We start from the raw sequence: 24958 nt of genomic DNA on the forward strand, positions 1-24958 counted from the left end.
GGGAGCCCCGGTATATAGAAAAGTAATGTCCTATAGACATACATAGAGAAAAGTAGGCCTAAGGGCTTTGCCTTAGTAGCCTATCTATGTCCTTTTGTAAAAAGGACCAAAATCCTGAGGGTAGCCAATCAGCTACCACCTCCCTCTAGAACCTTCCTGCCAGGAGCCTCAGTCTCTCAGATTTTCTACCGCACGTTGTGCTAGGGAGTCCCCTAGACCACTCCCCCCCCCCCCCCCCCCCCCACCCCCGAGCTCTCTTCAGGTTTCTTGTATTTATCTCTTTTCTACAAAAACTTGGATTATTTGCTTCAACAATGGCTGAACAACAGAAGAAAGGACTGTTCAGAGCCTGTTCATCCTGTGGTAAGAAGAGACTGCACGTCGATGACAAGCATGAGACTTGCCTCTACTGTCTTTACCCTGATCATTCTCCCAAGGAATGTAGGGTTTGTAGAACATTCTCTACTAAGACTAAAGACCGAGAAGGAACACTGCTCCTCTGGTTAAACAGACTCAAAACCAGAGAAGATGTACTGTCCTCAGAGGGCAGTGAAATGGCTTCAGTTTCTTCGAAACTGTCCTTGAAGAGGCCAAGGGATGCTTCCCCTAGCCATTCAGACGTCCCTCACAAAAAGACTACCACAAAGTCTTCTGAGGTAAGATCTGACACGTCTGTGAAGGATGCTACCACCTTCAGAAAGCCAACGCAGTCATCGTCGACGAGTACGTCGACGTTTTCTTCGAGAAAAACCACCTATGTCACCACGTCTACGACGACCGTTTCGGCATCTTCATCAACGACGACGACCACCCAATCGTCGACGATGGGTAAGCCACTGTCTATTGTGCTAATTAAAAAGCAGTCAACGTTTATCAGGGCTCCGTCGACGTCACCGACGACGACGAAACAGAAAACAGCGACACCTACGCCGTCGACTAAGATACCATCGACGTCTGGCACACGGTCGACGAAGACATCGACGACGGTAGGAGCACCGTCTACGCCAAAGTCACCGTCGACGACGAAAGCACAGTCAACGACCAAAACAACGTCGACGACGAGAGCGCCGTCGACGACCACATAGTAGTCGACGAAGATACCGTCGACGATCACCTCACCGACGACCACATCGTCGACGAAGGAACCGACGACTACCTTACCGTTGACGGCTGAGAAACGATCGACGACGACACTGTCGACGACACCGTCGTTGACTAAGACATCGTCGACACCATGGAAAAAAACGGAGTTAGTTCCATCAAAAAAGGTCACCAAACTCCCTATTACGCCAGATTTGACCTCACCCAGTAGGGTTCAAAAACTGCCCCCATCTTGTCTGTTGCAAGATGATTAATCTGTGGACGACCACTTCGATCAGGCTACTAGCCCGTCGGATCTCAATATCAAATACCAAAGTACAGACGATGATGGAGATGGTCATTTTCACAGAAGAAACCGTTCAGGCTCAAGTGCATACTCAAGTTACTCCAATGGTCTGCCTCCCGGCTGCGATAGTCACTGATCTACAATTCTTGATCGAAGACTATAAAAAACGTTTCCCAGAATCGCCAGCGGCCCCTTCCATGGAAAAATCTCAAGCAACCAGACCGCAACAATCTCCAAACTCAAGACCACCTCCTTTGGACATTCCTCAAGAAAGGGAAACAGTTCATAACATCCAATCTTCTGAGGAGGAAGAAGATGTACCCGAGGAAGGAGAGGTTCGAGACGACCTATCCCATAACAGAGATGATGAGGACTAAGTCACTCATTCTCCAGCCACTCCGGAACCCAACACTTCGGAATCTCCACCAGTGGATATCTGCGGATTCCACAATTTGATAGAGAGAGCGGCCACTAGATTCCACATGACCATGGAATCAAAGGAAACAGATTGTTTCTTATATGACTTTAAAGATCCTATAAAAAAAAGACTGCTAGATCTATTCCCATAATAGATCACATCTGGGAACAAGGTCAACAACTCATGCAAACACCTGCGTCAGTTTCAATAGTGGTGCCTAGACTAGATAAAAAGTACAAGGCACCATTTTGAGAAGTTGGCCTGATATATAATGTTCACTATTCTAGTGAGCACTTTGTATCAGTCCAAACAACCCTTATTGATGATTGGTTGTAAGTCAACCTGATAGACCAGCTATCCTAGTAGCATGGACACGAGCCGTCTTTAGGCTAAACTCTAGAGGGCGTGTTAAGCCAGCTGTTTTACCATCACATTTACCCCTTGAACACCAAGTGAAAGGACACCACACAAGTTGTTATGAAAATAAAGTATATTTATTTATAACACAACAACCCTGGACTCTTTATGAGGACAGGGCGCTAAGCACAATACAAAACTCTTAAAGAAATACTGAAAGTCGCACAATTTACACAAATGCCCGAGGGGCACGAAAAACCATATATTACAAAAGTGGAATGCAAAATTACTAGCAGGTAAGTACTACTCTGAGGCTTTAGAACCGCTAGGCCTACAATGCTGAACCCTTAGATTAGAAGCAGGAGGCCTGTGGACGTCGTGTGCAGAGTGGGAACTCTCACGCGTAATGCGGGACAAAGTCTATGGATACTAGTAAAAGCAAAAGTTAGTGTTCTCGGGCGAACCCGACTAGGTAGGTCAAAAACGAAAGTGGATCTAGACACTTAGAGAGTTGGTCTACACTGGAGCACCGGGGTACTCGGTTTACCTAGCCCAGGGGCTGCGGCTGCATAGGGTTCAAGTGTCGTCGGGTTTCTTCGTTGACGAACCAGGAGCCTGAAGTGGAAGTTGCTGGCAGGCGACCAGTGAAGATGTTCCGGGCTGATCCAAGGACTGGATCAGTGAAGAGAGTACCTGTAAGCAGAGTGGACCAAGTTCTGAATCACTAGCCAGTGATTAGATGGGCACCAGGATGGCACTGGACGAGGTCACTCAGCCAGGCGAAGAGGTGACACTGGATTCTGCTGCTGCACGGACCAGGGGCGCTGATGTTGACCAGGCTGGAGGTCTGCGAGCTGTCCCACGTCGGATGTCTGCTGCTGGCGATGCTGGATCTGGTGAAGGAGGCAACAAGCCTTGGCTAAGGCAAGCCCACGTGGAGACACAAAATGGTGTCTGGAGTGGACCAGGAGGGTCCGAGGAAGTTCCCCTTCAAGAGGAGACCAGGGCCAGTCTAGAGGAGCTAGACCAGCGGTGAAACAAACGTAGGGCGTCGTCTGGAGGGTCACTAGCCAACGGGCAAGTGACCGGACAACGTGGCAAGCGACACAGAAGCAAAAGGGCCCCACGCAGATCTGGTGGATGCTGAGGGGCTGGGCTTTGGTGCTCGTGCTGCTTGGGGTTGGGGCTTCTCTTACCCCAATGCACCCACTCGAGGGTCCCTCGGTGGTCGTGCTGGTTCAGTGTCGTGCTGGTTCTGATGATCGCCGGGTCCTCTGGTCTCGTCGCACCCACGGTTCTCAGCTGTGCTGTAGAGGCAGGTTGAGGTCAGAGAGGGCAGGGAGTCCGGGTCTCGTCGTGCTGGTCAGTCTGGTTCCGGAGGAAGGACGTCTTAGCAAACCGCAAGATACTTAGTTGGTGCCTGCTGCTGCAGGGTGACTACTCCTTAGTCACAAGGGAGAAATCTTGAGAAGTCTTGAGTTCCTTTCGTGGAAAGTAGTTTCAGGATTCAAAGATCTAATTTGGAAGGGGGCCTGCTCCTACCTTTATCCTGAGAAAAGGGGCTGGCACGCGACTTAGTCCTGCCCTAGGGGTGGGACTAGGAGGGGGGTGGTTACACCCCTCTCCTTTGTCCGGTCTCTCCCCAGCTCAGGGGCTGGTGTGCCCCAGGAACTGGTTTGAGCCGGCATATGCACAGTGAGCACCGGGGTGCCACTTGCAGTCACCTTCCTTTCAGCCCTGCCTACCTGGGATACACAAAATCCTGTCTGGGATGGTGCTAGCACCGCCCCTGACAGGAAACCCTTTTTCCAGGCCTCCGTTTGCTGGAAGGACTCCCAGCAGCAGGAGGGCAGACTGGTGTCTCGGTGGCAGCATCCATTTTGTGGAGCTGAGGCTGTGTTTAACTTTAACCGGGGTTACAGCTACCAACATGTCTTCTCCCTCTAGAGGGGTGGAATGCTACCCCCGTCGCCAGAACTGGCGAGGGGGTAGTGTTCCAAAGCGTATGACACCTTACACGACATGTTTAGATAATGTCAGACCAAAGTTACCATAACCGCGAGGATTATAAGGCACTTAAGAGTATATGGTCTGACGCTATCATGGAAACGGCTAAGGGATAGATCCCGAAGGCCGCAGACAGGCTCAGTTTATGCCAGAGCACTATCTCACACGATTCCAAGCACTCTGCCTCCAGGATTGTTAAGGCCTGCCATAGGAGTGACTGATAGGAGATCTGTGTGCCCATTTTAGGTTTAGATATAGTGTGAGAAGTTGGTCTGATGTGCAGTGCTCACTATTCTAGTGATCACTATATATCAGTCCAAACAACCCTTATTGATGATTGGTTGTAAGTCAACCTTATAGACCAGCTATCCTAGTAGCATGGATACGAGCAGTCTAAGGCTAATACTCTAGAGGGCGTGTTAAGCCAGCTGTTTTACCATCACATTACCCCTTGAACACCCAGTGAAAGGACACCACACAAGTGTTATGAAAATAAACAGTGTATTTATTAGAATCACAACAACCCTGTACTCTTTATGAGGACAGGGTGCTTGGCACACAACAAAACTCTTACGAAAATACTTAAGTTAGCACGTTATACACAAATGCCCGAGGGGCACGAAAAACCATATACTTAAAAAGTGGAATGCGAAATTACTAGCAGGTAAGTACAGTACTAATAGGCTTTGGAATCGCTAGGACTTAACTAGGGAATCGTTAGATTACTTCTAGGAGACCTAGGGGACTCGGGTGCAGAGTGTGCACTCTCACGCGGGATGCGGGACAAAGTCTATGGAAGCTAGTAAAGGCAAAGTTAGTGTTCACGGGCGAACCCGACCTGGTAGGAAGAAAACGACAGTGGATCCTGACCCTAGGATAGTGAGGCTATGCTGGGACACCGAAGTGCCGAAGTTACCTAGCCCAGGGGCTGCAGCTGCATAGGTCTGAAAAGACGTCGGGGATCTCGTTGCCGGACCAGGAGCCTGGAAGAAGGAAGTTGCTGGCAGGCGACCAGTGAAGAAAAGTTCGATGGATCCAAGCCTGGATCAAGGAAGAAGGAAACCTGAAAGCAGAGGGGACCAAGTTCTTGAATCACTAGCCAGTGATTAAGGGGGGCACCAGGATGGCACCGGGCGAAGTCACCGCAGTCAGGTGAGTGGGCGCTGCTGGGCTCTGCAGTCTCTCGGACCAGGAGGCGTTGTCGGCGACCAGGATGGAGGTGCGAGCTGTCCCACGAAGGTTCTTGCTGTCGACGTCGCTGGACCCAGGATTGGGCAACAAGTCTTGGCAAATGCAAGGCCCAAGCGGTGGACCTAAAATGGCGTCTTAGCCGGACCAGGAGGGTCCAGGGTACTTCTCCGATGGAGGGAAGCAAGGGCCAGTCTGGAGCAACCAGACTAGCAGCAGTGATGTCGTCGGGCGTCGTTCAGAAGGCCACAAGCCAGCGGGCTAGTAGCCAAACAACGCGGTGAGCAGCAAAAAGCAGAAGGGCCCCACGCAGATCGTGGAGATGCTGGGAGGCTGCACTTCGGTGCTGGAGCTGCTCAGGATCGGGGCTTCTCGGACCCCAAAGCACTCACCAGGAAATTACTCGGCGGGCTTGCTGTGCAGAAGTCGTGCAGTCTTGAAGATGGCCGGTCCCTCGAGGTCTCGTCACACCCACGAATCTCAGCGTGACTGATGATGTAGGTAGAGGTCAGAGGTGCCAGGGAAGCCGGTTCTCGTCGAGCTGGGCAGTCTTGATCCGGAGGAGAGACTTGCAGCAGACCGCAGTGTTCTTAAGATGGTGCCTGCGGATGCAGGGGGACTACTCCTTAGTCACAAGGGAGAAATCTTAGGAAGAAGTCTTGAGTTCCTTTCGTGGAAAGTAGTTTCAGGATTCAAAGATGATCTGATTTGGAAGGGGGCCAGTTCCTACCTTTATCCTGTAAAAAGGGGCTGGCACGCGACTAAGTCCTGCCCTAGGGGTGGGACTAGGAGGGGGGTGGTTACACCCACTTCCTTGGCGGGCTTTTCCCCAGCACAGGGTCTGGAGTGACCCTGGAACTGGTTCCAGCCAGCCTATGCACAGTGAGCACCGGGGTGCCACGTGCAGTCACCTTCCTCTAAAGCCCTGCCTACCTACAATACACAAAACCCTGTCTGGGACGGTGCTGGCACCGCCCCTGGCAGGAAACCCTTTGTCCTTATCTCCTGCTCTGGGAGGACTCCCAGCAGCAGGAGGGCAGACTTGTGTCTCGGTGGCAGCATCCATTTTGTGGAGCTGAGGCTCTGTTTGACTTTAACCGGGGTTAGGGGTTACATACATGTCGTGTCCCTCTAGAAGGGTGGAATGCTAACCCCGTCGCCAGAATTGGCGAGGGGTTAGTATTCCAATTCGTATGACACCTTACTCGACATGTTTTGATAAAGCGATACCAGAGTTGGCATATAACCGCGAGGATTATAATGCACTTAAGAGTATATGGTATGCGATATCATGGAAACGGCTAAGGGATAGATCCCGAAAGCCGCAGACAGGCTCAGCTCATGCCAGAGCACCATCTCACACGATTCCAAGCACTCTGCCTTCAGGATTGTTAAGGCCTGCCATAGGAGTGACTGATAGGAGATCTGTGTGTCCATTTTTAGGGTTAGATATAGGTATACTATATCTAAAGCAAAGGGTGATTACACCACCTTGCCCCAGCTGTCAAGCAGCCAGTTGTGTCAGATTTGGATGGCCAGCCAGGGGTGGCATAATACATGCTGCAGCCCCTGGTAGGCCCTGGGTACACCTATGCCCTGGGTACCTAAGGTACACTGTACAGGGACTGGTAAGGTGACTCAGTATCCAATTTAGATATGTACCTAAGGTACATGGAATCCATTTTACAGAGAGAGCAGTAGGCCTGGGGCCCTGAATAGCAGGGTCCCAGGTCAACAAAGTAAGAAAACCAGCAAAACACCAGGCAAAAAGTTGGGGGCAACCATAGTCAGGGATCTACCTTCCTACATATAGGTATACTATATGTAAAGCAAAGGGTGATTACACCAACTTGCTCCCAGCTGTCAAGCAGCCAGTTGTGTCAGTTTTAGTTAGTCAATCCAGGGGTGGCATAATACATGCTGCAGCCCCTGGGAGACCTCTGGGTGCACCTCAGCCCTGGGTACAGGGACTCGGAGAGGGCCCAGTGCCAATTCAGTACCTGGGTACAAGTTGGAATAGAGAGAACAGCTAGGCTGTGGGTCTGATTAGCAGGCCCACAGCCAGGGAAAGTCGTAAACCAGTGAAGCAAAAAGCAAAAATCTGGGTGATCATAGGATTGCAGACCCTACTCTCCTACAACCATCAACTGCACCTACATGCCTTAATGCACATCCCAAGCCGGATTCAGTAGTCACCCAAGCCGCGCAGAAGAATTCCAGAAATCCATCCTTGCCACTGTCAGCACCACCAGACAAGGAGGGTAGGAAATTGGATGGCATAGGCAAACGTTTCTCCACAACATCAGCTATGACTGTAAAAGTGGCCAACGCTATTGCGCTGCTAGGCAGATACAATAGACAATTATGGGAAGATATTGTTCCATATCTAGCGGATGTACCCGAAGACTTGAAGGAGGAAGTCCAATTACTCCTTAACACCTTCAGCGCTACCGCGTTTACCTGCCCTGCGCTGGTGGAGGAGCAAATGGCTTGTTTGTGACAAAGCCAGCTCGTCATGAGCGCAGGGCAGGTAACGCCCATGACGAGCTGGCTTTGTCATTAGCGTCGAAGTGGTTAAAGAAGGACAAATGTCAGCGTCGGAGATCATTGATTCCGCTGTCGATATCGCCATGACGGGATTCAGACAGCTGGCAGGCGCAGCAGTTTTGCGCAGACAAGGATGGCTCAAAGCGACATCATTCCGACAAGAGGTCCAAATGAAAGTTTTGGATATGCCCTATGACGGACAACATCTATTTGGGGAAAAAATAGATGAAGCCTTGCAGACGATCAAGAAAGACACTGACACTGCAAGAGCTCTCGGAACTTTACAATTTAAAAACCAGTCCTTTCGAGGGCACAGAGGAAGGGGTCAACCCTCATACAGAGGATCATATCAAGGAAAATCCTCTTATTCCTACAATCAAAATCGCTCACAATATCAGCAGCGACAGCAGCAACAAGGTCGTCAGACCTCCTACGGGAGAGCGAACTTCAGGAGTAAATCCCAGAAGAAAACGGCAGGTGGAAGACAATGACCATTTCCCGCAGCCAGTCCTCCCACCGTCTTGTCCACTCACAATTGGAGGAAAATTGACACACTTCCTCCACAATTGGAGATCGGTAACGACAGATCGGTGGGTACTCCAATTAATCCAGCACGGTCACACATTGGAATTCAACACAGTCCCACCGTTAACTCCTCCTTGCAAACTTCCACACAGACACCTTCGTTTACTCCTACAAGAAATCTCTTCAATGTTGAAGAAAGGAGCAATAGAGCGAGTCCCATCAGCTCAAAAAGGCAAGGGATTTTATTCCCGCGTCTTTTTAATTCAACAGAAAAAGAAGAAATGGAGGCCCATTCTAGATCTAAGGGCACTCAATGCCTTCCTGAAGAGCCTATCGTTTCGAATGGTGACTATACAGGAAATCCTAGGATCCCTAGAGGAAGGAGACTTTATGACGTCTTTGGACCTGCAAGACGCATATTACCAGATCTCTATACACAAATGCCACAAAAAATGTCTACGATTCGAAGTAGCAGGTCAACACTACCAATTCTGTGTCCTCCCATTCGGTCTCAAATTGGCGCCATGCATTTTCACAAAGTGCCTGGCTCCTGTGGCAGCTTTCCTGAGACAGCAGAATCACCAGGTCTTCCCCTACCTGGACGACTGGCTGGTGAAAGAACCATCTCACAGACGCTCAGAGGTCTTCCAACGCCTGTCTAGATATTTTCCGGCACTTAGGTCTAACTCTCAACTACGAGAAATCAACCTTACAACCCACCAAAATTATAACATTCCTTGGAGCAACTCTAAATACGATTTCTTCCAAAGCCTTCCCATCTCAAGAAAGAAAACACAAACTGATGGCTCAGGCTATCGCAGTATCTTCAAAACACACCATCAAAGTCAGAACTTTCAAGTCCCTTCTAGGGATGATGTCTTCTTGCATACTACTCATCCCTCACTGTCGGCTCAGAATGCGCCCCCTGCAGGAGGCCTTGACCAAACAGTGGACCCAAAGTACAGGTTCTTTCGAGGATCACATAGTCATCACTCGACAGATAACCAAGGCTTTACTTTGGTGGACAACGAACAAGAACTTATTGAAAGGTCTAACGTTCTTGATATCAGCAACTCCACATGTCATAACAACGGACGCTTCTCTAGAAGGATGGGGTGCAGTCCTTCAAGAATTGCAAATCAGTGGCAAGTGGACGGAACAAGAGAGAACTCTACATATCAACCTCCTAGAACTACGAGCAGTTCTACACTCTCTACAAGCATTCCTCCCTCGCATCAAAAACTCAGCAGTGCTTGTGAGGACGGACAACACGACCACAATGCACTACCTGAACAGGCAGGGAGAGACACGTTCACTGACACTGTCTCGCGGATCGCAAAAAATTTGGAACTGGCTACTACACAACATCAAATTAACAGCAGAGTATGTCCCAGGAAAAGACAACGTCATAGCGGACGCTCTAAGCAGGCAGAGGTCACTGTCCCACGAATGGGAACTGGACCAACAAGTTCTAAACGACATCTTCTCGGAATGGGGGAGACCGCAAATAGACCTCTTTGCCACCAGGGAGAACGCCAAATGCCACAGCTTCGCAAGCTGGCATCCCCAACCGAGGTCACTAGGAAATGCATTTTCCATCGCATGGCGCAACGTGTTTGCGTACGCATTTCCGCCATTTCCCCTGATAACAAGAGTAATTCGGAAAATGAAAATGGAACACTGCACCTTGATTCTCATTGCCCCATACTGGCCGAGACAGCATTGGTTCACGGACCTCCGTCGCCTCTCAGTCCAACCATCAATCCATCTGCATCAACATCCTGCTCTACTCTCTCGATGTCCAAAGGCCAAGTCCTCCACCCGAATCTGAAATCTCTCAGATTATCGGCATGGCTCCTGAGTACCGAGAGTTTTGTCACCTAAACATCCCGCAGGAGTGCAGGGAAGTCCTAGCCAAGGCAAGAGCAGTTAGCACGAACAAAACCTATTCCTTGAAATGGAAACGCTTTTGTGTCTGGTGTAAAGACAACAATATCCATCCTTTCAAGATCACTCCAGAGCAGTTACTGCCATATCTACTACATCTGGCACAATCTGGGCTTGCACATGCCTCTATTAGAGTGCATCTGGCAGCAATCTCCCGCTTTACGAAGACCTCAAAAGGACCATCCTTATGGTCCAACAGATTAATAAAGCCATTCCTTAAAGGGTCTATAGATCATTTCCAAGGCCAAGACGAGTTCCACCAACGTGGCATCTTAATGTGGTACTCAACCAATTAATGAAGCACCCATTTGAGCCCATCCATAGGGCTGATATCAAATACATCTCGTGGAAAACTGCACTTCTTTTGGCTTTAACCTCAGCGAGAAGGGTCAGTGAGTTACAAGCTCTTTCAATACAAGATCCTTTCATGCAGTTCAGAGAGGACAGAGTGATTTTAAGAACCAATCCTCGCTTCATTCCTAAAGTCCTCTCGGACTTCTATCTCAATGAACTACTTGTACTTCGCTCATTCTTCCCGAACCCCAGTACTGTGGCTGAAAGATCTCTTCACTCTTTGGACCTAAAGAGATGTCTAAAATTTTACCTAGACGAAACAAAACATTTCATCGCCTTCAGCAGACCTAGAAAAGGCATGCCACTCTCCAAACAAAGCATTTCACGATGGATATCCGCAGCAATTGCCTTTTGCCATGACAAAGACGGACCGCATTACATTCCAAAGTCCGAGCGCATTCCACAAGGGCTGTGTCCACATCGGCGGCACTATTCGCTGGAGTACCGATTCTGGACATCTGCAGGGCAGCGACCTGGAAATCGCCGCATACATTTACCAGACACTACTGCCTGGATACGGAACTGATGCAGGATGCAGCTGTGGGCCAGGCTGTACTTCGCCATCTATTCCTGTAAGATGAGCCTTCCTCCTTCCCACCGTCCTGCGATGGTATGCATATTTATTTACTTTATTATTTGTATTGCTGATGTGTTATCTCAGACTATTAGTTATGTTCCATCGCAAATGTGCATAATGTATTGCTTGCTATTCTGATTCAGGCATGTGAATCTATGAAAGACACCCATAATACTGGATAAGAAATGCGTTACTTGCCTGTAACTGCAGTTATCCAGTATTGGTGTCTTTCATAGATTCACATGCAACCCTCCCGCCTCCCCAGGAAGGACTCATCTCTCTCCCATTACATACGTTACGTCTACCTAGCTTGGTGCGTACGAAAATCTGAGAGACTGAGGCTCCTGGCAGGAAGGTTCTAGAGGGAGGTGGTAGCTGATTGGCTACCCTCAGGAATTTGGTCCTTTTTACAAAAGGACATAGATAGGCTACTAAGGCAAAGCCCTTAGGCCTACTTTTCTCTATGTATGTCTATAGGACATTACTTTTCTATATACCGGGGCTCCCATCTCGACGACGGGGAATGATGTGAATCTATGAAGGACACCAATACTGGATAACTGCAGTTACAGGTAAGTAACGCATTTCTTACTAAACACTACTGTGTAGATGTGCACCCCAAGCAGCAGGCAGCTGCTGGGCAGGCTGTTCTAAAGACACTTTTTCAAACATCTGCAGCTGGCACGGGCGGCCGACGATAATGGAGGGACTGCTATGTATTCTATGCTATAGATATGAATTCAGCAGCCCACATGCCTCGAACTGAATATGCTACTTACCAGTATGCATCTGTTCTTGGCATGTAGGGCTGCTGACATTCATATCGCCCACCCTCCTCCCCGGCGCCTGTAGCAGCTGCAGAATTTACACTTACTCTTAGCATGGTCATCACTTACACTGTTACACTCCATCTTCGCCACAATGGCTAAAAACAATCTGGGGATGGAGTCGATGCCAATGCGCACTGTAGTCCAGGGGAGGAGCCACCTATCTCGTGTTACTTCGAAGACTCTTCCAGGACAACAATGTGCAATCATCTGGACCCAACACTAGGCGGCGATCTATGCTTTAGATATGAATGTCAGCAGCCCTACATGCCAAGAACAGATGCATACTGGTAAGTAGCATATTCAATATAGTCTATGCAAAGCATGTGATCTACAGCTCACATGCCTCGAACTGAAAATGCTACTGACCCAGTATGCATCAGTTCTTAGCATGTAGAGCTGTAGATTCATGTGCGCCCACTGCCTCCCCGGGTACCTATACCTGTTGCAGTGACATCTTACTTGGATACATATATACATGGCCATCTCTTTCTACTGCTCTCACTAACTCCATTATCACCCTTTGCGGGAAAACAATCTATGCCCATGCGCACTATCACCGAAAGGAGTCACCTACCTCGTGACTGGAAAAGAATTCTTCGAAGAAAAACAAAGTGCCAACATCCGGACCCAACACTAGATGGCAGGCTATGCAAAGCATGTGATTCTACAGCTCTACATGCCAAGAACAGATGCATACTGGGTAAGTAGCATTTTCCTTCCTTCATCAAAACATTTAAGGGGCACAGATCAGTGATTTGTCCTTTTTGGTCAACTAAAAAAGGTCTGTTTTGACTTGTCAGAGGGATAGCTGTGTACAGAGGCTGGGAATGTAATAGGTCAGTAATCCACTATTGGTATCTTTCATAAAATCGCACACTTGAAGCTGGAGCACATAGACCTCATTTGGCTGGAATTTGAGTGTTTCCAATTAGGTAAGTGTGCTACTGTGGTAGCTCACTCCTAGTAATACTGACTTCAGTCCTGCTTAGGATACTGCTTTACAATATTTTCGCAATATATGAATCTGGAATAGGTTTACACCGTAAACGTTGACTTGCCTAAATCAAAAGTTATGAACTTGAGGTTTTTCCGATTTGAGAAGATACACACCTAGTGAAGAGTAGTGCTTAAGTTGGCATTTTAATACAGTGAATATTAAATAAAATACTCCCCAACATCGTTCGTCACTGTCAATCATCAGGATAGAAGAATGCGAAGATGATGATTGCATTGTAAAGTATTGAGCTTACGGTCAATGTTAAGTCATACTAACTCCTGGGGCCCACGCCTAAAAGCCTTTTTTAGGCTTTCCTAAGATAAACCACCAGATGGTAGAATAGTATAAATCAAGAATCGCCTTAACACCTTGACAGCTACAGCAATTCACGCTGGGTGCTGAACTAGTCAGATTTACCATTGTTCATGACGAGCTCAGATCGTCATAAGCACACGACCAGTGTACTGCATGACGAGCTGAGCTCGTCATGAGCATGGAAGGGGTTAATGATGCTGCTTGCCCCTCCCTCAGATGTCAGACTCCGAGAAATCCTCCAGAGTACTGCATGTGGTTTACCTGGTTTGTTTGATAGCACTCCAAAAACCATCAGTTAAAAGAAATAGGTTCTCTTTGTGTGTAAAAACAAACTTTTTATTGTTTTCACTAATCTCTTCCATTTTCTGTTTTAGATTTGCAAAGCAGACTTACACAGCAAAGTGAAGGTAAGCACAGAACCATCTTTAAAAATGTTAACTTTCATTCATTAGTGCTCTGTCAGGGAATGGGGCATCACGTTTATACCATTCTTTAAGCAAAGACTGATTGTTACTAGTAGCTATTCATACCTATTGAAACAAGTGAGTAAAGTCCAAATTATCTCAGAGGTCCCGAGATAATTGTAGCTCTGTGTAAAAACCTATTATAATAAGCTTTAGAGGACGTGGTTATATCTGCATGAACACCACCCCCCTTACGTTTAGTGGGTATACTCCTTTAAGGCTTGCTGAGCTATACTGTTATGTTCTCATGTTTCTTAAAAACATATGAACTACGTTGTGCAAATTCTCTCATGAAGGGAGAGAGGATGTTACGAAGCACGGCATTGAACAAAAGTGGATCATTGACAACGAGATGTAGAATGAGCTCCAGCAACATTTGGAGCCAGGGGTCTCATGAAGTGTTCTTTAGTGTGGTTCCTTTTGTACAGCCGTAATGCTCAGAACGTATGTTCTGGGCAAAGATGTCTGCTGCGAACTGTTGGCCTGGACATTGCATGAGCTTAGACTACCAGGGGAAGGGTCACTGTAGGCTGCTTATCTCGGCGTTCTCTTTCAAAACAGATTATCACAGATGGACAAAATGTTTTATAACGTACTTTGTATCCAAGAAAGTGAGACTTTGGAAGGTTCTGGCAAGTCTTGAAGGTCCGTTAAAGCCGGTTGTTGCCCTGGCCCACCTCCAGCAAATAGAATGGGAAGGAGGCGGCGTCCTGGTTAATTGGGGGATTGCTGGCTTCTTCCTAATTCACAAGATACATTGAGACAAAATGTATAAACCAATTAAAGATTTATGGCGAAACATCAAATTTGAAGTGGCCCAATATGTCCCAACTAATTGTAAAAAATTGTCAAAGTCACACCAGAAATGGTGGCATTGCACAGTGAAATGGTGCATTGATTGGAGTGTGGAGTGATGATCCAGAAATACAGAATACATTTTGTATAGGACAAGGTTACATTGGTTGAGAATTATTTTATTTGTTTGACATTTCAAACCCAGTTGCAAAATTGGCAGTCTTCCTCCGGGTATTATAAATTTCACTAACATTGATGGCATTAGTAGAACTACGGCAGTTTGAGACGCCACAGGCTTTAAACTGTCATGTGTAATTACAAACCTTTCTTGAAAGTCTTAAAGGATGCTTTACATGTATACAGGCAGGTGTTTAGAGATCAGTGGTAAACTTGCAATCAAAGAAAAGCCTTATTTCTAGCCGCTATGTCCACCACATTAGTTCTAGCATGGTTGTGTTTCTTGTTTTACTTGGTGATTCAATTTGCCCTCCATATTACATTGGCAAATACTCTATTGCTTGCAGCTTTGGTTTGGCCCTTCTAGCATCCTTATGATTTTTGAGGTCCATCTTTGCGCCATTGGACTACACATCCTATGGCTATGCTGTAATTAGCTACCTCCTGCTGTTCTTTCTGAAGGCATGATCACAAAAGTTAGATGGGTTTCCAGTTTAATCCCGGATATCCCTGTTTACTTATAAGTGACCGCATCTCAATATCAATATAGAAGTCTAGATTGGATGTTTCAGAATCAGCTTTTTTTGGTTTTATACTCTAAGCACCCTTGAGTGTTATTGAGATATTTCTGCTAAGTTATCTTTTTTAATTTATTTCTGATAACCTGTTGTCTCAAACTTTCCTTTATTAGAATGGTTATGCAATATTTTTCTTAGGAAATCCCCACCAGTTTTGCAGTTGTCAGAACATCGATGCTTATAATGACTGTAGGAAAATTATAATTCACTTTTATAGAAATAAAACTTTTTATTGTACCAGATATGTTTTATGTTGATTGTTTGTTACCTATGCACCCATCACTTTGCACTCTGATCAGGGAGCCCCTCATTATGCCCCAATTTCTGTTGTAAATAAATCTGATTAATGTAGCCTGGCCATTTTTGCAATTTTTTTAATTATTCGGGAATCAACATTGGGCCCATTGTTGTTTTAGGGTTTTTTCAGCAAATTTATATTTAGCAAGTTTTGTCTAAATTAATATCGGAGGGACTTCCCACTTTAAAACTCAGGGTCACCAAAGGTTTATTTTCACCTTTGGTCCAAGCTCTTTTCTACTTCTACAGGCTTAATGGAGTGGATCGCTGTGAATTGGGAAGTCTAGAAGTCATCCTTAGTGGGCCCAACATCACCTAGCAAATTTAAACCTGTATAAAGGATTTAGACTTTAGCATTGGTTCAGCTTGCTGTATGCCCAAACTTCCTCTATCTAGAGCTGGACATTGTGGGCTCTGCTGGCGCACCTGGGTAATCTCCTTGGGTAAGGCATTTCTATTTGCATTTTGATGTGCCTGCACTCTGCCTCATCATTTCAGTCGTTATTTCTAGAAATGTTTGAAAATTGTCAGGACTCAATCCACAATTTAGTGATGACGTTTTCCAATTTATGCCAATGTTGCTTTTGACTCCAGTCAGTATTTTCTTGATTGTCATTCAAGTAGAGCTTGATGTGTACCAAATAGTCGAAGAGCTTACTGGTTCCACTTTTAATTTACCCCTCTTAACCTTGAATTAGATAGGCAGTGAGGAGGATGTCAATGAACTTTGGTTGTACCATGGTCATCCTTGCTCTAGTATCTCAGAGGAATGACTGCCTACGAGACATTTTCTTGGGGTCCAGGCCCAGTTACTAGGTACTGGGCAATATCCTGTGTAGGTTCAGTCATTTTTATGATGGCCATAGTTCTGATTTATTCATTTGGATAACCTTGTTACTACTTATGGGTACTTGACTCTGAGGCATGAGGTTAAGCAGTCAAGGGTTAATCCAGCAAGTGGAGTGACAGTCTAAGAATAGTGTGCCACAATAAATAACTTGATAACTTAACAGTCCATTTTGTGCTTTACTTTATAAAAGGACTTTAGAAGGGTAAATAAATGGTACACTTAAATGTACATTGGAGAACTAGAAAATTCAAGCACATTCTGAGCCCAAACGATTAGCTGACTAATATTTTTCAATAGGGATGCTACCCCATGGATGCTCTAAAATAAGATGAGGTATGTAAATAGTCAAACATCTGAAAGAGACAGGTTAGTGATAGATTCCTTACCTTAGAATAGATTCCTTACCGTAGAATATCCCCAGGCGTCAGACTGGATCCGGAAAATTTTGCGTAGCAATACCCCTGCGCGCCGGCAGGTGTCGTCCGCGGCTCCGTGTCGTTAGCGCCGAAATGACGTCGTCAGAGTACTTAGACGCCACCCATGCGTGCTGACGTCAGTTCTTCTTTTTTCCACGCCAGCTAGCGCAGATCCGGAGAAGCTCTACTCCTTAGTCTTTTTTGACTAAACTTTTTGATCCTTTTTGGTCATTTCTCTACTAGAGTCTTTGACTCCGACGGTGCCGGTAGGGATGCCCGGGTTCAAACCCTGTTCCAAGTGCGACGGACCGATGTCGGTTACTGAGACCCATCGCCGGTGCCTGAAGTGTTTAGGCCTCGACCATGACGACCGTACCTGCTCCGACTGCCGGGCCCTGACGTCGAAAGCTAGGCGGGAGCGATCCCGCAAACGGCTCGAGCTCCGGCAGTCGGCCCCGCGCCGCTCAAGGTCCTGGATCCACGGGAGGTCGAGGGTCGGAGTCCTCGCAGCTCCGGGAGTGGACATCGGTCATCGGGATCCAAGTCCTCAGGTAAGTGGCATGAGAGGTCGGAGAGGCGTAATCGTTCCTCCGACTCACCCGACGCTCGCGCGATGCGGCCGGGGGGTTTGCAGCTTGAATCTTTCTGGATTCACTATGCTGTGAATATTCCGCAATCTGGTGGTTGGGTCCTGTTAGAAGGTGGTTCTGACACTATGGGCCGCCCAGATTTTTCGCTTTTTGAGCACCTAATTGTTGAGCTTTTACTGTGGGGGAGCCTCATAATCTGGGACTCACCCACAGTGAACTCATAATGAAGGAGACTGCATGGAGATTTTACTGGTGTATGCCTGGCTTGACTAGGCCGCTGCGCAGCAGCTGGAGTATGGGACTCTGTGCTGGTTACATGCAGACACGGGTGTACATGAGTGTGCACACGTGTAGGAGCTGCGCAGGGGAGATTCCTAGCTTGCGCAGTCCAGGAGCAGCTACAGAGTGAATGGCGTGGCCAGCTTATGCAGAATTGGGCGGTGACATGGAATAGGCTTTATACCCTGGGAAGGAACATGCCAGGGAAAGTCAGTGTGTTTTACTGTGTTTTTACTTCATTATTTCCCTATGGGGATGTGGGACCCATGGCTAAAATGACTTCCACAAAGCCTATAGATTCCAGACACGCACAAATGTCCAGTGTAGCAGATGTGAAAATGAGTATTCTGCAAAGTCCAAAGTCCTATTTGTACTGCTTTTGGGTCGTCCAGAAATGTCATATTTCTCTGAGTCCCTGGCTGGGGTCTGGCCATGGCAGGTTAGATTAATGACCTTTCTTCCCAGAGCAAGATCTTCCCTCCAAGTAGAAAAGATAGGTGGAGCTAAAGCCAATCCATCAACTGCTGTCGCTGGGTGCCAGGCACCAGTTTGCACCCAGGAGAGAAGGCATTGAAGGGGGGAAGGAGTTGGGTTTCAGAGGCCATGTGGCCAGAGACACTGGACGACTCCATTTTGAACAACCCAGAGGCTGGACAAGGAGGGAGGGAGGGGGCAGGGAAGTGATGTGTCGCTGTTTGATGGGACACAGACGTCCTGCCAGCCCCCTTCTCAACTTTTAAAAAGTACTTGCACAAGAAGAGAAGCTCTCTCTGGGGTGTGGTCTGCGGAGGCTGAGATATGGCCCCCAGAAGGTGAGCGACCTTGGACCTGTGGCCCCATGACGGCGAAGCACGTGAGGCTCCGCTGCTGGTCCCGGAAAGGCCCCCGGGGTGGGTCAGGTCCCGGGGACTGCCCTTCAACATGGAGAGCCTGCGGGGGTCCCGGGTGGGACCGGGGCCCTGAACAAGGAAAGAGGAGCCAGGGGCCCAGGTGGGACCGGGCCCCCGATCAAAGCACGGAACGGCCGGGTGTGGGCTCCCCGTGTCACATACCCTTACCCAGGGGTCCGGGTGGGACCGGGACCCCCCCACTGAGGCCCCAGAAAGCAGCAGGAGCTTGAAGTGCCCCATGATGCCTTGCAAGGCATGAGGAATGGATCGTTTTTGGCGTTTTGGTGGCCCCCAGAGGAGAGGGGTCACCCTTGAGTGTGGAAAGGTGCTGGGGGAGCTGCTGGAGCAGCGCAGTCTCTCCCACAGCACAAAGCGAAGTCCCACCCTAAGTTTCTTGAGGATTTAAAAAGAATAACCCCTCAACTCTCAGCGAAGATTGCATCACCTCCTAGGCTGGAACTTTTGTTCTACAGCTGGGGGTTCATGGAGAAGTGCATCAAAGATTGAAGGGCTGAGTTGGAGATGTCTCAAGAAGGGCATCCCCTGGAGGTGAAATGGCGTAATTGCACTGAAATGCATTTATTAATGGTTATTTCTTTTAGAGGGACTGATGTTCAATGTGATGTACTGGTGTAAGGTGATGTCACAGGCAAAGTGGATTTAAGTGGCTAGACACTCCTGCTAGGGTGTCTGACGGTATTTACAACTTAATCCTGTGATCACCTGTGATGCCTTTAGGGGCTGTAATTGCAATGCATTTTTAATGATATCCAAATGTGCTGAGTACTGTCATTCTAAAGTGTGCGTAAACATGTAGTCTTGCTGCTGCGCTTAGGTGAAGACCCCCGACTGTTAGCCCTTAAGATGTAGAGGTGTATACTTTAGGGTCAGTAGGAGATGCTTGGTCAGGGTCATGTGTCACCAAGGCAGGTGTATCCCTGTTTAATGCTTATTGAGGTAATGGGGGGGGGGGGGGGGGTCGCCACTGAGATGGTGCCAGTGCGCAGGGCCCTCGCTCCAGGATAGGTTCAACTAATTGCATTGTGGGCAAGATGATGTGCATACATGGGAGTGGTGGTACTAGACCCCAACCCCTCTGCGGGAGGGGTGGAGATGTTATGCAATGTCACAAAGTAATTCCAACAACTTATGTATATTTGTAAATTGGTGTATGGTATTGAGTGGTGTGTGTTTAATAAATGTACTCTTACTTTTATAAAGCAAAGTACAGACTGGACAATCAATTATTGAGTGTTATTTTTGCGCTCCTGCAAATGACGATTACTAGCCCCCACCACCTCCGTTGAGTAAGCCTCAGACTGCTCTGCAACGCTACCCTCTGAGAGTCAGGCGCTGCCCTAGGGTGTTTGGTTCCCAGTGAAGGACAAATGTGTCATGGTATTTGTGCAGGCCTCACAGATACTGCCTCGTTTTCCTACCGGTCCGGAATCGTAGTCCCTTTTTTTTTTCTCTTTTTTTGTCGTAGCCCAGGTGGGCGTCAACGTCCCACCATTTGGTGTACCTTCGGTGACGTCGGCGTGCTTCCGGCGGAAGCTGCCACCCTTGGGGGCCATCTTCAGATTCTTTTTTCCGCCATTGGGTCTGGATCGTCGCGTCAAGCTCCAGAAGTTTTGGAGGAGAAAAGGAGGAAATATAGCAACTCTTCGACGGTAAAGACCTCAGAACATTGGGAGAACAGGACCATCAGAGAAGAGACGACGAAGAAAGGAAAGAACATCGAGATCTTCGACGTCCTTGGAGGAATGCGCACACAGGGGGCCCCCTGAGCGCAGGGATGTACAAGACACCCTTTAAATTCTGCAAAAACTGCCACCACAAGTTCACGCAGAAGGACCAGCACCCCGTCTGCAACCTCTGCCTGCTAATCGACCACGAGAGCAGAGACTGCAACGCCTGCTCCGTCTTCAAGCCGAAGACAGTTAGAGAGAGACAGAGGACAGCTCACCACACGATGCAGGGCAAGGGCCAGGCCCCGACGCTTTACGAACTGGGCCTCTCCACAGACGACGAGGATAACATCGCCAAAGGTCCAGATGACTTCACGGTCGCAGAGGCGAATAAGAAAACGCCTGACAAGGTAGGAGAGTCTACGACCCTGGAAACCCCCACAGGGCCTCAAAAGCCAGAGGCAGACTCTCGAAAGTCAGAGCCCAGAGCCCCGAAAGGAGTACCGGCGCCGAAAACTTCGACAGCCGAAGCTGCATCCTCCGAAAGAGCCTAGCGGATCCTTTGACAAGGACTCCCGGAGGCCGAAGACCAGCGAAAAGCAAAGGTCGTCGAAGTTTTCCTCCGAAAAAGGGTCTTCGACTTGGAAGGAAAAGGAGCCGAAGAAAGCTTCGACGTCTACGACACCGTCGAAAAGAGCAGCCGAAAGGCTCGACGACAAGCAGGCCGCAGAGATGCAGAGAAAGAAAAGAAGGCTCGAGGCCGAAATGGAGAACATCCTTCAGAGAAAGAAGGACTTCGATGAAAAGATGAGAAGTTACAGGATCCCCTCTAAGCCGGCAACGGCCGTCGCTGAGGTGCAGGAGCACGAGGAGTTCGACGTCGAAGAGCCGCCGATAACTCCGGAGCACGAAGAGGAAGAAGACCTCTATTACACAGAAGGGGATTACGGGGAGCAGCAGTCAAGCTACGGCTCAGGTTCCTCGACGGCCCAAGACCAGGAATGGCATGACATCGAGGCCGAAAACCCGGAGGAGGCTGTGGAGACATACCCCTCGAGGCCTTTGCCACCGGACAACATTGGGGCATACAATGAGGTGGTCAGGAAGGCGGCAGCAGCTTATGGAGTTAAGCTGGAAGAGAAGCCAAAAGCAGATTTCCTGCTGGAAACATTGCTCCCCACGCAGACAAGAAGCCAGTTCTTGCCCCTGCTAAAGAGTATCACAGACCAGGGGAAGGACGCCTTCAAGGAACCGGCTACATGCAGATCAGTAATGCCGAGGACGGAGAAGAAATACAAATTTTCCTCCCAGGACCCAGCTTACATCAAGGGATCCGTCACAGCAGATTCAATAATCGCTGCAACGGCCAGAAATAGGGCAAACGTCCCAACAACATCTGGACCTCCACCTGACGAGGAAAGCAGGAGGATAGATATAACTGGCAGGAAAATAGAGAGGAACTCCGCAACGCACTGGCAGATGGCGAACTCGAACGCCCTCCTGAATAGACATCAATACCAGCATTGGGATGAGATGGGCCAATTGCTCAAACACCTCCCGGAACAATACCGTGAAAGGGCATCACACCTTGTGGAAGAGGGGAAAAGCATCGCTAACTCGTGCCTGAAGACAGCCTTGGATGGGGCTGAAACATCCAGCAGACTGATGGCTATAGGCATCAAAGAGAGAAGGCAAGCCTGGCTCAGGATCTCAGGCTTCAAGGCTGAGGTTCAGAACCACATCCTGAGCACACCCTTCAACGGTGAAACACTGTTCGGAGCCCCAGTTAATGAGAAGCTCACCCAACCGAACAAGGACAACGAGACGGCAAGGTCCATGGGGGCCCTGCAATTCAGGGGGATGAGAAGGGGCACTCCTACACGGAGGACAAACGGCAGGGGTGGAAACCAGCAAGGGCAATCACACCAGACATTCCAATAGGGGCAACAGACTGACAACCAAAGTCACCAGGGCCAGCAGAGGCAAAACTGGAACTATCAGAACAGGGGCCAGTCCTTTCGATCAAGAGGAAACTGACGGGGCCAGAGAAGGAGAGGCGGTGACCAACCCCCCTCTAAGTGACTGCTCACGGGAAAAGGTGCCCACCCACTCGAATCCTCCGAGGGAGGATGTGAGAAGTTGGCCTGATATATAATGTTCACTATTCTAGTGAGCAGTTTGTATCAGTCCAAACAACCCTTATTGATGATTGGTTGTAAGTCAACCTTATAGACCAGCTATCCTAGTAGCATGGATACGAGCAGTCTAAGGCTAAGACTCTAGAGGGCGTGTTAAGCCAGCTGTTTTACCATCACATTACCCCTTGAACACCAAGTGAAAGGACACCACACAAGTTGTTATGAAAATAAACAGATATTTATTTATAACAAGTCTACCCTGAACTCTTTGAGTCAGGGAGCTAAGCACACAACAAAACTCTTACGAAAATACTTTAAGTAGCACAATTTACACAAATGCCCTAGGGGCACGGAAAACCATATACACAAGAAGTGGAATGCGAACTTGCTAGCAGGTAAGTAATACTTTTCTAGACTGTAGAAACGCTAGGCCTACAATGCTGAACCCTTGGATTAGAAGCAGGAGGCCTAGGGACGCCGTGTGCAGAGTGGAAACTCTCACGCGTAATGCGGGAACAAGTCTATGGATGCTTAGCAGTTGCAAAGTTACTGTTCTCGGGCGAACCCGACTAGGTGGGTCGAAAACGGGAGTGGATCCGAACACTTAGGGTGTTGGACTATGCTGGAGCACCGGGGTACTCAGTTTACCTAGCCCAGGGGCTGCGGCTGCATAGGGTTGAAGTTGCGTCGGAAACCCTCGTTGAAGAACCAGGAGCCTGAAGAAAGGAGTTGCTGGCAGGCGGCCAGTGAAGAAAGTTCGTGGAGATCCAAGCCTGGATCAGGGAAGAAGACCTGAAATCAGAGGGGACCAAGTTCTGAATCACTAGCCAGTGATTTAGGTGGGTACCAGAGTGGCACCGGACGAAGTCACCCTGACCAGGTGAGTGGGCGCTGCTGGGCTCTGCAGTCTCTCGGACCAGGAGGCGTTGTCGGCGACCAGGATGGAGGTGCGAGCTGTCCCACGAAGGTCTCTGCTGTCGACGTCGCTGGACCCAGGATTGGGGCAACAAGTCTTGGCAAATGCAAGGCCCACGCGGTGGACCTAAAATGGCGTCTTGAGTGGACCAGGAGGGTCCAGGGTGCTTCTCTGATGGAGGGAAGCAAGGGCCAGTCTGGAGCAACCAGACCAGCGGTGTTTGTCGTCGTGGAGCGTCGTAAGGGGGTCGCTAGCCAACGGGCAAGTGACCTGGACAACGCGGTGAGCAGCAAAGAGCAGAAGAGCCCCACGCAGATCTCGTGGATGCAGGGGGGCTGAACTTCGGTGCTGACGCTGCTCAGGGTCGGGGCTTCTCTTACCCCAAAGCACTCAGTCGAGGGTCACTCGGTGGTCGTGCTGGACAAGCGTCGTGAAGTCTTCAAAGATGGCCGGTCCCTCGAGGTCTCGTCACACCCACGGATCACAGCTGGGCTGATGATGTAGGTTGAGGTCAGAGGTGCCAGGGAAGCCGGTTCTCGTCGTGCTGGGCAGTCTTGATCAGGAGGAGAGACTTACAGCAGACCGCGATGCTTGGTTGGTGCCTGCTGCTGCAGGGTGACTACTCCTTAGTCACAAGGGAGAAATCTTAGGAAGAGTCTTGAGTTCCTCTCGCAGAAAGTCTGTTCAGGATTCAAAGATTGATCTGATTTGGAAGGGGGCCAGTTCCTACCTTTATCCTGAAAAAGGGGGCTGGCACGCGACTAAGTCCTGCCCTATGGGTGGGACTAGGAGGGGGGTGGTTACACCCCTCTCCTTTGGCGGGCTTTTCCCCAGCCCAGGGTCTGGAGTGCCCCTGGAACTGGTTCAAGCCGGCCTATGCACAGTGAGCACCGGGGTGCCACTTGCAGTCACCTTCCTCTAAAGCCCTGCCTACCTAGGATACACAAAATCCTGTCTGGGACGGTGCTGGCACCGCCCCTGACAGGAAACCCTTTGTCCTTGCCTCCTGCGCTGGGAGGACTCCCAGCAACAGGAGGGCAGACTTGTGTCTCGGTGGCAGCATCCATTTTGTGGAGCTAAGGCTCTGTCTGACTTTAACCGGGGTTATAGGTTACCAACATGTCGTGTCCCTCTAGAAGGGTGGAATGCTAACCCAGTCGCCAGAATTGGCGAGGGGTTAGTATTCCAATTCGTATGACACCTTACTCGACATGTTTTGATAAAGCGATACCAGAGTTGGCATATAACCGCGAGGATTATAATGCACTTAAGAGTATATGGTATGCGATATCATGGAAACGGCTAAGGGATTGATCCCGAAAGCCGCAGACAGGCTCAGCTCATGCCAGAGCACTATCTCACACGATTCCAAGCACTCTGCCTTCAGGATTGTCAAGGCCTGCCATAGGAGTGACTGATAAAAGATCTGTG

At 48.8% G+C, this 24958-nt stretch overlaps 1 protein-coding gene across 6 annotated transcripts in view; it reads left to right on the plus strand.

Annotated features, from left to right (window-relative positions):
• RBM39 (RNA binding motif protein 39) overlaps positions 1-24958 on the plus strand; it is a 503417-nt gene that overhangs the window by 280425 nt on the left and 198034 nt on the right. For all 6 annotated transcript variants that reach the window (XM_078652224.1, XM_078652226.1, XM_078652225.1 and 3 more), the window contains one exon: positions 13824-13856. In XM_078652224.1, the coding sequence (XP_078508350.1) occupies positions 13824-13856 (33 nt within the window). The remainder of the gene's footprint in view (positions 1-13823; positions 13857-24958) is intronic.

Source organism: Lissotriton helveticus, chromosome 7 (assembly GCF_964261635.1).
Source record: "Lissotriton helveticus chromosome 7, aLisHel1.1, whole genome shotgun sequence".
In the NCBI taxonomy this organism is placed as follows: Eukaryota; Metazoa; Chordata; class Amphibia; order Caudata; family Salamandridae; genus Lissotriton; species Lissotriton helveticus.